At 41.8% G+C, this 13127-nt stretch overlaps 1 protein-coding gene across 1 annotated transcript; it reads left to right on the forward strand.

Annotated features, from left to right (window-relative positions):
- Positions 1-78: 78 nt before the first annotated feature.
- On the forward strand, positions 79-13044 carry CFAP97D1 (CFAP97 domain containing 1). Its single transcript, XM_082440267.1, is given in 7 exon segments — positions 79-1578; positions 2077-2147; positions 2419-2537; positions 4148-4204; positions 4714-4731; positions 4733-4805; positions 4809-13044. Coding segments are annotated over 7 exon segments (489 nt in total). The 5' UTR covers positions 79-1454; the 3' UTR covers positions 4836-13044.
- The last annotated feature ends 83 nt before the right edge of the window (positions 13045-13127 follow it).

The raw sequence follows: 13127 nt of genomic DNA on the forward strand, positions 1-13127 counted from the left end.
CGGGAAGCAGCTGAGCGCGGGCGGCCAGGCGCGCTCCGCTCCCGGGAAGTATGCGCGCCGCCAGGCGCCAGGCGGACGCGGGGGAAGATCTCTGGGCTTGAGTAAGGGGGCTGAGATGCCGCTACTCCGGAGTTTCGGGGGGGTCCTCTTCCCACCCCCCGTTAAGGCATGGAAGTGCAGTAACTTCACTGGACTAAATGCAGGGCGCAATAGAAGTTTCTCTTGACCGGGGTACACCCTAGTGTCGCTGAATTTTCTCAGGATTACAGGGACACCCGGGTTCCGTTTGTGAGCTCTGCCTGCTGCGGACCAGCAGCGTTGGCATCACCCGGGAGCTGGTCAGAAATGCAGAACCTCCGCCCCAGCTCAGACCTGCTGAGTGAGAATGTGCATTTTATACGCCCCGCTGGGGATCCCTACGAAGGTTAAAGTTTGAGAAGCCCAACTCTGGGGCACATTTCTTCCAGCCTTCAGTGAGAGTTGGCATCGTGCTTAAAGCTTGGGGTCTATGCAAGCAAGCGTGGCATTCCGGCCCTGGGCAATGACTTAACCTCTCTGAGCCCGTTTACTGAAAAAAATGAGGGTAATAACAGCACCTGACTCCTAGGGTTGTTTGAAAGATTAACACGCCAGGAAAGCGCCCAGCTCTACATAGTGAGCACTGGATAGGCGTTCTCCCTCTCTTCATCAGCAAACGTGTAGCGCACCCACTAGGTGCTACACCCTGTGCTAGTGTGGACATGAATCCCGCTCCTTTGCAGCCCTTCCTGGAGCAGCTGCCAGCCCACTATGAGCCACACGATGTCAGCAACTCATCATTTACTGAGGTCCAACTGCCAGCAAAAGACCGTCTCTGTTCTCCACTGCCATGAAAATGGCAGATCCCCCCACCTCTCCAAAAAGCACCTGTGGTCCTGGGAATTCAGGAAACCCCACATCCTGAGCCCAGTTCTGCCACTAACTTGTTCTACAGCAGTTTGGCTGTTGCTCTGGACTTCAGTTTCCTCATCTGCAAAATGAAGAAATTGGATCAAATTATCATTAAGGTCTTTTACTTCTGCAAAGAGCTGTAGTCTCACACCTTCAGGGAAACCATTGCAGCGGAGACTAAACGTATAGCTCAAGGTGTGTAACCAAGGCTGGATTTCTTCCCACTCCCACCCCGTGCCATCCCACCCCTCCCAGACACCACACATTTTCCTGCTGCTGTTGGTGGCACCTGCATTCCAGACAGCTGGGAAAGCTTCTGAGCCTCCCCCCCTCATCTTGACTGGGTTAGCTCTCAAAGGAGAAGCCCAGGGACGGCCAGGCATGCTCTGGGGCTCCTCCTTCTCCCGGGGGACCTGTCCCTGATGTCATAACTGGGTAACTATGACAGCCCGTCATGGGCACAGCTAAGTACCTCACAGAGGAGCCTGGGTGCCTCATTTCTGAAGTGAGACTAGGAAGAGAAGATGAACAATTCCCTGGATTATCTAGCCTACCCTGTAATCGTCTCTAATCATAGACAGAGCACATCATTCAGGAAGAAACTGGACTTTGGCCACTATGTATTTCATAAGAATAGAATACAAATAGGTACGTGGGGCAATTTGAACTGGGCGCTGCGATTAGGGTTCTGGAAGGGCCCACCATAGAGATATTGACAGTAAACCAGACCAATAGATGGCTTTGCAAATTTATCTTCCACCAGGGAGTTCATTTGATGGATATGCTCATTTAAACTCTTTAAAGCCAAAGTAAGGTAGACAGGGGATAGGACTTCAGCATCCAGTAGCCAGGCTATTCGTACTGGGAAAGGGTGGGAGAGAGATTTCTTTCATTAGATTCAAAGGATATTTATGTCCGTAAATTTTATTTTTGACAGCCCTCACCATTCTCTCATGTCTGCTCAAAACTCTCCAAAAGACGTCAGTTTGGGAAAGTCAACTAAACCAAACTTCCTGAACTGGATTAGTTCAGAATTCAAACTTGTAATGTTTTAATCGGGGCCATTGTCTAGAATGTAAGCAGATTTTCTAAGGCTACTAAGAGGACACCTGTGATGTAACATTGCTTTCTTTCCCCCCTCTCTAGTGAAGCCTACTGTTGATACCAAGCCTCCAGTGGTGCACACACATCACATTTTAAAACTGAGCAAACTACAGGTACTTGTTCCTGCCATTATTGATTTTATCTATGTCCTAAAGAAGGCCAGTTTCCCAGAGTCTTCTAAATACCCACCTCACCAAAGATTCATTCATCCTTCTCCTCCCCATACACACCACCCCTGGATTCCTCAGCTTCTCTCCCAGTCTCCACTGTGGCCCCCAATATGCCCCTTTCGCACAATCCCAGAGGAGGGGGACGCTCAGCCATTGTGTGATGGAGAACCATGTAGCAATGACGTCACCATGATGGGGCGGGGTTTCTCACCAGGGTGAACAAAAGAGAATCGACAAAATCGAATATGAAAACAAGCAACTGTGTCAGAAAATTGCCAACGCCCACCGCGGCCCCGCCAAGGTGGATTGCTGGAACGAATATTTTTCCAAGAGGTATTGTTCTTTCTCTTCATTTCATTTTCCAAAAGTCAAAATTGACTTCACGCTTCTTGGGTTTTAGTGCCAGAGGAATACTTAAGGGAAGTTATAAGTTTGAGGGATAACCAAAGAGACTAAGTTAAGGAGAAAGAAAACCACCCCAAACAGGGACCTTTCTCTAGCGTTAAAGAGCTTTTTTATCCCTCTAAGAGACTCTTCGGAGTCCTATTCAGAGTTTGTCACAAGAAAGCACTTTTGTAAAATGGTGACCACAGCTGGGACTACGGCACTCTTAAAATTGTTTCCGCAAATATTTCCTGAACTACCATGTGCTAAGCACCAGGACTATAGAGGTGAAATGAGAAGTATATTTCCTAACTCCAAAGAACCCAATGTCAGTTAAGGGGGACATTTATGTAAATAGTTATGCAGTGTGATCAGGGCTACAAAAGGAGTGTATGCAGGGAAAGAAAAGTGTTGTGTGTGTGTGTGTAGGGCAGGGGGAGTGTCAAGAAGTCTTTCCTAATCCTTGTATTCTGAAATTGAGTTGAAAGCTGAGGGGAGTGAGGTGAACCAAAACTTGTCATCAGCCATTTGTGATTTATCTGTAGGCAAGACCTTCATCCTCTAAACCAGAGATTCTCAATCTTGGTTTCACATGATAATGCCTGGGAAGCTTTTGCAAAATGCCAATGCCCAAGCTCCATCCCAGACCAATAAAGTAGAATTTTCTAGTAGGCAGGGGGGCTGAGAACCACTGATCTTAAGCTGAAAAGGCTTTGCACGTTTCCCAGAGTGTGGTCTGGTTCAACAGGCCTAGAGGGCCTCAGGGCTCCGCAGGACAGCTGATTCCCTGCACTTTGGCAGCCTGGATTTATGACGTCACGACTTCATCTCCCCCACTCCCATCCAGGAGGAGAACTTTATTCTTCACGCATCTTGGGATTTTGTATTTTTCAGCTTAAACAGAGAAACAAGGAACCGGGAGCTAGTGAGAATCACCATGGAAAACCAGGGCATTCTGAAGAGGATTGGTGATCGCAAACCCCACTATGACCGCAGGTCGTTGGAGTTAGACTGGCAGGCACGTGGGTACTCTGTGATATTCCTATGCACGCGCAGAGTTTGCGTTCAGAGTAGAGCCAATCTCAGGAGAGACCCCTAAGCGGCTGAGGGTGAAATCATGAGAAATGCAACAATCATTGAAAGAAAAACTACCCAGAGCCTACAAAGCTAACAACAGGAGCAAACCATCCACCAGCTTGGTAGCAAAGCCATTATGCTCCTTGGTAGCAAAGCCATTATGTGTCAGCTTCAGAGAATATCTGGTAGATATCAGAGGATATCAGAGGATATCTGGTATCCCTCATCTCTTAATTCATTCAGGATGAATGGACAAGCAAAGGGGATGAGGGTATACAATTCAGTATGTGGTTGATTTGCTTCATTTAGGAATGGGTCTTCAAGAAGGAAAAAAAAAAAGCCATCTGCAGTGCTTTTATAAACTTCCACTCCCTGGCTTTGGTCTGGAAGCCTTTTCTAAGCCATCCGTAGGATTTAGAACTTCAACTTTCACATCAGCACCCTGGCATTGACATAAATCTTTCTGATTCTTTTCCTTCAAGAATTCAAGGCGCTATATCAGAAATACAACCAAATATCCTCTCTCCTGAGATGAATAGGTATGTCTTCACATGACTGCTCTTTATTAGAGAACACGGTGATCCTGTGATCCTGTGCCAAAGTCCTAAAAACCGTGTAGATGGAGAACGAGGGGCCCAACTAAGGGGTGGATTTTGCTCTTCTGTAATATTGATTGGCCATCCAGTCAGAGACTAGAGCTCTGTCTTTGTTTCCTCTCTGCATACAAGTAGGAAATGACTGCCTTTTGTCCTCAGCTTTGAGGCTTTACGTGAGTCTAAGGGGAAGTGATTTGTTTCAATAAGACATAAACAGGAGGTCTTGTGGCTTTAATATTATGCTAAACTTATATTACAGATCTCTGTCACTGTTCAAAAGTAATATTGTGTTGGCATTTTGTATTATTTCATAGTATTAGTAATGACTAAGTTTCCCCGCTCTGCCGCTGCCCTTGGGGAGAAGGATAAATGGACACTCAAGCTTTCCAAAGAACAGTTCTGTATAATTGATGGCTCTCCATTTCTCTCCCTGTCCTCTCCCTGAATACAAGGTTACTCACCATGGAAAAGACAAGAGAAGGCCCTAGGATTCCTTAGCTGCTTAGGATTTCAAGACACTCCTAAGTGGCTGAATGCTGGGTCTTAGGATGCTACAATAAAGCTTGGCACATAAAATGAGTAAGTTACATTTAAAGTACCCATTTAAATGTAAATGTACCCATTAAATGTAAAGTTACATTTAATGAGAGAGAGAGAAAGAAACAACTTTTTAAAACATGCACCATCACCACCACCCCGGGGGAAAGAATAGGTGGGGTTTGAAAGATCCAGCCACAAGTTCAGCTCTGTCAAAATGGAAAACAAAAGCCTATGAGGAAATTAAGGTTCAGACAACACAGAGAACAAACGCCATTAGTTTCTCCGTGAATACACAGGATTGGAAAAGAATGCTTCATTGAAGTTTCCATGGACTCTGTTTATTTATAGGGAGAAACAAGATTGAAAATGTCAAAAATTTCTCAAAACACATGACAAGACAGTGCTGCATGTCTTCTGTAATTGGTCTAATGATTTTGAAAGAGAGTAGATCTTATATATTATCACAAATAAATAAATGTTTTATTTTAAAATAATTAGATTTACAGGAAGTTGCAAATAAATGTATGGTGGGGCCTCCTGCACCCTTCACCCAGCTTCCCCCAATGTTAACATCTTGTGTAAATACAGTACAGTATCAATCCAGGAAGTTGACATTGCTACAATCTATAGAGCATATATAAATTCACAATTTTACATGCACTCATTTGTATGTATGTGTATAGCTAGTTTTGTGTAACTAGCATGTCTAGTTTTGTGTAAGTACAACCACATTCGAGACAGTTAACTGTACCATTATGGAAATACTCTACTGTACTACCCCTTTTGGCCACAGCCTCCCTCTTCCTCCAGCCCTAACCCCTGGCAATCACTAATCTGTTTTCCATCTCTGTAGTTATGCTGTTTCATGAGTGTTACATAAATGGGGTCATGCAGTATGTATCCATTCTTTTCAGATTGGCTTTTTTCACTCCATATAATTTCCTTGAGGTTCATCCAGGTTGTGTATACCAATAGTTCATTCCTTTTTATTGCTGAGTAGTATTCCATGGTAGGAATGTACCACAGTTTATGAATGTACCATTCACCTATTGCAGGACATTTGGGTAGTTTCTAGTTTTTTGATCGTTTTGAATAAAGCTGCTGTGAACTTTTGTGCACAAGTTTCTGCATGAAAATAAGTTTGATTTCTCTGGGATAAATGCCCAAGAGTGTATTTGTGGGGTTGTATGATAAGAACATTTTAAAAGAAACTGTAAAGCTATTTCCAAAGTGGCTGTACCATTTACATTCCTACCAGCAATGGATGAGTGAGCCAGGTTTTCCACATCCTCAGCAGCATTTGATGTTATCACCATTTTTAATTTTAGGCATTATAACATGTGTGCAGTAACATCTCGTATGGTTTTAACTTGCATTTCTCTAATTAATGAAGTTGAACATCTTTCATATGCTTACTTGCTATCTGTATATCCTCTTTGGTAAAATATTGGCGCATTTGCCCATTTTCTAATTGGATTTTTTTTTTTATTGAATTTTGAGAGTTTTTTACATATTCTAGATCCAGGCCCTTTGTTGGATATGTGATCTGCAAAATATTTTTTCTGTAATTTATCTTTTCATCTTTCACAGAGCAAAGCATTTTAATTTTGATGACATTCAATTTATCAATGGTGAAACTGTTCTGTATCCTGACTCTCTCATATCAATATCCTGGCTGTGATATTGTGTATAGTTTTGTAAGGTGCTACCACCTGGCGAAACTGGGTAAAGGGTACACAGGATCTCTCTGTATTATTTCTTTCACACGTGTCAATCTACAATTATCTCAAAATAAAAAATTTAAAGAAAAAAATCAATATGTCCAAATGTAAATTCATTTTTAAACTGATTCCAGTTCATCTCAGTTTGAGGAACCATTCTTCTAGACATCCAGGTGAGAAGCCTGGCAGTCATCCTTTACTCCCTCTCTTTCATCCCTTCCTCCTTCCTGCATATTTTTAATCTACCAGTCCTGCTTCTCAGTCTTTGTATGTGCTACTGCCCATTTCAGGCACTTGTGATTTACAACCGGTATTATTAATGCAAAAATATGCCCATATCACTTTCTAGCTGAATACCTTCAATGATTTGCCATTCCTTCCAGAATGAGCCACACTTCTTCATATGGCCCCCCTCAATCCTGTTCCTCCTGTCTTGGAAGCCTCCATCAACAGGAATTCTTAGTTCAAGCAACAGAAATTGACTTTGATTTAAGTAGTGAAATAATTTATTGAAAGAATATGAAATAGTTAACAGTATTTGCTAGAAAACTGCAGAACCCAGCTTCAGGCGGCACATCAAGGGACAACGCCCCAAGTCTTGCTGTAGAACTGGTCTGTGGCGCTGTGGCAAGCACAGCTGCCCTTGCTCTATCTAGAACTGGATCTTGCTGATCTGCTAGTGCTGCCTCTGAAAAGTCTTCATTGTCCCCGCCATTTTGTGTCACTATCTCCCAATTCCAAGTCAGTGAAGGTGTATCTGATTGGTGTAACTTAGATCATATGTGCCCATTCCTTATCTGCAAGGGAGGTTGGGAGAATGAGTATCTGCCTTTTTCCAATGCTGGACATGGGTTCTGCTTCTCAATCTCACCAGAATAGGAAATTTCCCCCCAGTTAGAATGAGACTCAGATACTAGAATTTCACAAAAATGACAAATGTCTGCAAACTTATATCTCATCATTCCTTGCCTTTTTCAACTAACAGAAGACATGTTTTCTTCTCACCCCATTCATCTGTTGTCCCCTCTAGCTAGAAAATCCATAGTTCTATGTCTTTGCCTGGAAAACACCTATACATTATTTATACAAGAGAGTCCATTCTCTAGGAAGTTCCCATGAACTGCTCAGGTTATATTAGGTATTCTTTTAAATGTTTGGAGATTTTCCTGTTGTCCTTCTGTTATTGATTTCTAGTTTGAGTCCATTATGGTCAGAGAACATACTCTATATTTCCAATCCTTTTAAAATTTATTAATATGGCCTATCTAGGTGAATAATATTTCATGGACATTTGAAAAGAATGTATATTGTGCTGCTGTCAGGGGAAGTGTTTTATAATGTCAATTAGATCCTGTTGGTTGATGGTGTTCAGTTCTTTTATACACTGGATAATTTTCTGTTCTAGTTCTATCAATTGCTGAGAGTAGGGTGTTGAATTCCCCAATTATGACTGTAGATTTGTCTATTTCAACTTTTAGCTCTATCAGTTTTTGCTTCATGTATCTTATTTATTTTTAAAGCAACTGGTACTCAATCTGTTTTTTTTAATGAATTTATTTTTTATTTATTTATTTTTGACTGTGTTGGGTCTTCATTGCTGAACGTGGGCGTTCTCTAGTTGTGGCGAGCGGGCGCTATTCTTCATTGTGGTGTGCGGGCTTCTCATTGTGGTGGCTTCTCTTGCTGCAGAGCACGGGCTCTAGGCACGCGGCCTTCAGTAGTTGTGGCTCACGTGCTCTAGAGCGCAGGCTTAGTAGTTGTGGCACATGGGCTTAGTTGCTCCACGGCATATGGGATCTTCCCGGACCAGGGATCGAACCTGTGTCCCCTGAAATGGCAGGCGGATCCTTAATCACTGCATCACCAGGGAAGTCCCTGCTTCATGTATTTTAAAGCTCTGGTGTTTGGTGCATACACATTTAGGATTGCTATACCTACTTGGTGGAGTGATCCTTTTTACCATTTTATAATGTCCCTCTTTGTCCCTAGTAATTTTCTTTCTCTGAAGTCTACTTTATCTGATAATAATACAGCCTTTTAAAATGATGTTTTTTAAAAAATTGTTTGCATAATATTTAAGTTTCCATCGTTACTTTCTGACTACCTATGTACACTTGTAGATGACGTATAGTTGGGTCAAGTTTTTTTAATCCACTCTACCAATCTCTGTCTTTTAATTGGCCCTTTTATCCTCCTCACTTTTAGAATATAATTATCTTATGTATTTCCTCTGCATACACGGAGCATCAGATGGGGATAAAACTTTTGTTTCAACCAGAAAATATGGATAAAGAAACTCAAGAGGTGAAGAACAATCTGTTATGTTTACTTCTATTTTTACCTTTTCAGTTGTTTTTTTCCTTTCTGAAAGTCCCAGCCTTCTGCCATTTTGTTTGGAGAGCTTCCTTTAGCCGTTCTTTAAGGGTCAGTCTCAACAAATTCTGTTAGTTTCCCTTCATCTAAGAATGTCTTTATTTCCCCTTTGTTCCTGAAGGATAGTTTCCTCACATATAGGATTCAAAGTTGACAGTCTTTGCTGTCAGCACTTCATAAATGTTGTGTCACTTTTTCTGGCCTCCACAGTCTCCTTGATAGTAATACTAAAATAGAACTTGCGTTAGTGTTCCTTCCCCATTGTTTCTCCCTGTTCTTAAGATTTTTTTTTCCCTTAGTTTTTAGTTTTCAGAAGATTAATTATGATGTATCTTGGTATGGATTTCTTTGGGCTTATCTTATTTTGAGTTTATCAGCTTCTTGAATATGTAGATTTATATCTTTCATCAAATTTGGGGAATTTTCAGCTATTATTTCTTTGAGTACTTTTTGGTCCCACACTTTCTCCTCTCCTTCTGGGACTCTGATGATACAAGTGTTAGCTCTTTTGTTATTGTCTCATGGGTCCTTGAGGCTCTCTCTTTTTCTTTTTTCCCAGTCTGTTGTTCAGATTGAGTGAATTTTATTGATCTGTCCTCAAGTACCCTGATTTGATCTTCTGTCATTTCTACTCTACTATTGAGTTCATCTGAGTTTTTAATTTTACAATAACTTTTCATTTCTATAATTTCCATTTGGTTATTTTTCATAGCTTCTATTTCTTTGCTAAGATTTTCTGTTTAAAAAAATTTTTTTCAAGAGAATTTGTTATTGATTGTTGAAGCATTTTTACTACAATTGCTTTAAAATCCTTGTTAGATAAATTCCAACATCTGAATCATATCATATTGGTATCGGTTGATTTTTTTTTTTCTTATTTAGTTTGGGGTTTTCCTGGTTTGGGATATGATGAGTGATTTTCTATTGTATCTTGGATATTTGGGTAATTATGTTAGGAATCTCTTAATGCTATTTACATCTTCTATTATAGCAGGTAGGAGTCCTGTTTAGGTGTAGTGTATAAGTTTCTGCTTCTTTTATGGGTTTTATTTCCAATGACATTATAGTTTTCTGAGCCTTCGCAATACTATTCTGGTCTGCTTGTTCTTTGGGTGCTGCCAGGACTACCACTCAATCCCTGCTGGTGTCTTCTGCAGTGTAAGAAGGTGCTTCCCTGGGCTGCACAGTGTTGCTGGACCACCTTGTGCAGAGGGGCAGGCAGACACTGCTGGGCCTGGGTCTCCTAATATCACTGGGTGGAGGGCAGGGAGACATAGGGCTTCAATCCTGCTCTGAATGAACTGGGCCACCTGCTGGTACCCAAGTGTGGAGCTAGGGCTGGAGCTCCCCAGTAGGTCTCTACTAGGCTTCCCCTTCCCTGTCCTTTGGCAGAGAAAGCAAGCTTTTCTCCCTTCCTCTCTCCCTCCCTCCCTCCCTTTCTTCCTTCCTTCCTTTTTTCTTCCCTGTCTCTGTCTATTGGTGGTTCTGGGTTGCAGGCCTCTCCAGAGCCCAGTAGGGTGTGGGAGATGAAAAGAAAACCCAGTAAAGTCACCACATTGTTGTTCCTCAAATCCTGAGGTTCCCTAATCAATCCACCATCTTCTTTCCAGCTTTCAGAGTCCTTTTATCATTGTCTTTTTAATAAATTTCCAAGGTTTTAAGTTGTATTTAGAGTTGAGGAGGAAGGAAAAATGATTCTACATCACCTTGTTCTGAAACCACAAGCCTGACTTTTAAAGGAAGCAGTTTGAGACTGTATTCAAAGGGCAGGAAAAAAGAAAAATCCATATCAACTCCACCAGTTAGAGAAATGCTGCTTATCAGTTCTAAACTATATGATTCAAGAATGAGTTTTGTGCATATGTTGGTCTGTAGTTATTAAATAAGTCACCAAATGCTTTCATTTTATTGGACACATGATCCTGTGATTGGTGGCATAAATGATGTAACCCTGGGTAAGTGGATGTAAAACTTTGATGGGTCACATGTCTTAAAGCACGTATGTTTTCAAACATACAATGGTAAAAGCACAATCGGCTAATGTTTAACATAGCTAAGCATTGCCTGTGAAGGACAGATGGTTATAATTTTCTTAAACCCATTTCCTTCAGGGAGTGGAGTGGATGGTAGAGAAGATTACAAATTTATGGATCAAGGATGGCAAACAGGATAACTCACTTGCCAGTTCTGCTCAGTTGAGACTGGATACTATATCCTGAAAGATCCAAAGCAGTGCCTACATTCAGCAAGAGAGCACTGTGATCAGTTAGTGCTGTCTGCCACGGGTATAAGAATGGTTGGTGGCAGCACATATGCCCCACCCGTCTAACATCCTTGACCTAGAAAAGCCCTCCAGAGCTCACATTCTCTGTGGTTGTAGACACAGGCAGAGAGCTTACCGGCATTTGAGGGCCCAAGGGGGAAAAAAAGGTACATTTTGAGAGGTATGAAATAAGCAGATTTCTTGGTGTGAGACCCAGAGTGATGGACTTTTGCAAAAATTCTGCCCAGGGGGTCAGAACGTATGTGCTACTGGCTGGAATGGGACTGGGAATTGAATTTACACACATTCCACCAATATATATCTGTAAACAGGTGCTTTTTTTTTTTTTTTAAATAAGACTTTTCTTTTTATGAGCAGCAAAAACATTTTACAAATGACCTGTCTCTGGGGCCCTGTCCATTCTACTCACAGATCTCGTAGCAGCCAAACAGCTGTCAGCACAGCTTGCCTTAGAGGGTGAGAAGGCTATTTTGACAGGAAATAAAGCAGGCATCACATTTTAATGCCTTGCTTCACAATACACATGAAGGGAATGATTACTATTTCATCTGACAATTGTGCGAAAATATTAAGAAGCGGAAAATGTCTGTTGTAGTATGAAATACAAAAAAAAAAATCATCTGTTATTCAACCACTGTGCTCCTACAATGGGGGAAAAAAACACCCAGGTGGGACTTTAGAGTTGGTGAGCATCTCCACCAAGGGGCCTCCCTAGGTGATTTTTCTGGAGTAATTTTAGCTTATGTGTTTTTTGCCTGAGAGCTGAGTTTAGATCCTGGCTCTCCTGAATAATCCACACAACTTGGCATATGCCATTCCACTTCAAAGGGCAGCTGCCCTCCCTGTGCTGGTTCTATGTGGAACAGCTCAAGACTAATTTCACTTGATAAGAATCCAGTACTTTGTAAGTGCAAAGAGGTCCTCATCCTTTTGCTAGAAAGGTCTGAAGAATGTGATCCTGTTAGGTGGACCTGCCAGGTTCATGAGCTAGAATGTGGCATAGGTATCCTTGTGTAAGAAGGCAAAAATGGAAATTGCTAAACGGGCAGCAGATCTTCTCCCTGGTGCTTCGCCCTTCACCTGGCCTCCTTTTTTTTCTCATGAGGAAAAGAGCTTGAAAATTTACACGTGTAAGCAGCCTATTTTCCATCTTAGAAGCTGCAACCACACTGCATATTATTGTAAATTCTAGCTGGGAGCACATTCCTCACTTCTAAGTCCATAATTTAACAGGTAGCCTCAATTATGGGACCACAAAAGAAACAGGCAGTAGAGTATAGTGATTAATGACCATCTCTGGTATTAGGAAGACCTGGGCTCAAATACAATGGCTCTGCCATTTTTTTAAAGCTGTGTGAGCTTGAACACATTATTTAAACTTTTTAGCCTTGTTTTTCTCGTTTGTATAATAGGGATGATAAGAATCCTACATCAGGGAATTCCCTGGCGGTCCAGCGGTTAGGACTCGGCGCTTTCACTGCAGTGGCGAGGGTTCAATCCTGGTCAGGAAACTAAGATCTCACAAGCCATGTGGTGCGGCCAAAAAAAAAAAAAAACAATCCTACATCATAGGCTTGCTGCATCTGTCAAAATCACGTATGTAAAGGCCTTAGCATAGCTCCCGGCACAGAATAAAGATTTATATACATTGGCTATTAATAAGAAATACAATTCTCTGAAGCTAAGCTATATCACAAATCCTGTGTGACATTAAGCACTTTTGCTCAGAGACAACCCATCAGGCCCACACTCAGAGTCTATATACTTTGATTTTGACAGTCAGGACTGATTTATTGTGACTTAGGCATAGTTATGACAGGGGGGAATCATCTGGTTTCCCATGATGCAGCAGGATAGGTGCCCCTGTAATCTGAAGGTAGGGACAGGTGAGAACCAGGAGAGCTGTCAGTAACAAGAAAGACAAGTGATGGAATAAAATAAATCAAAG

Source organism: Balaenoptera physalus (assembly GCF_965194825.1).
Source record: "Balaenoptera physalus genome assembly, chromosome: 20".
In the NCBI taxonomy this organism is placed as follows: domain Eukaryota; kingdom Metazoa; phylum Chordata; class Mammalia; order Artiodactyla; family Balaenopteridae; genus Balaenoptera; species Balaenoptera physalus.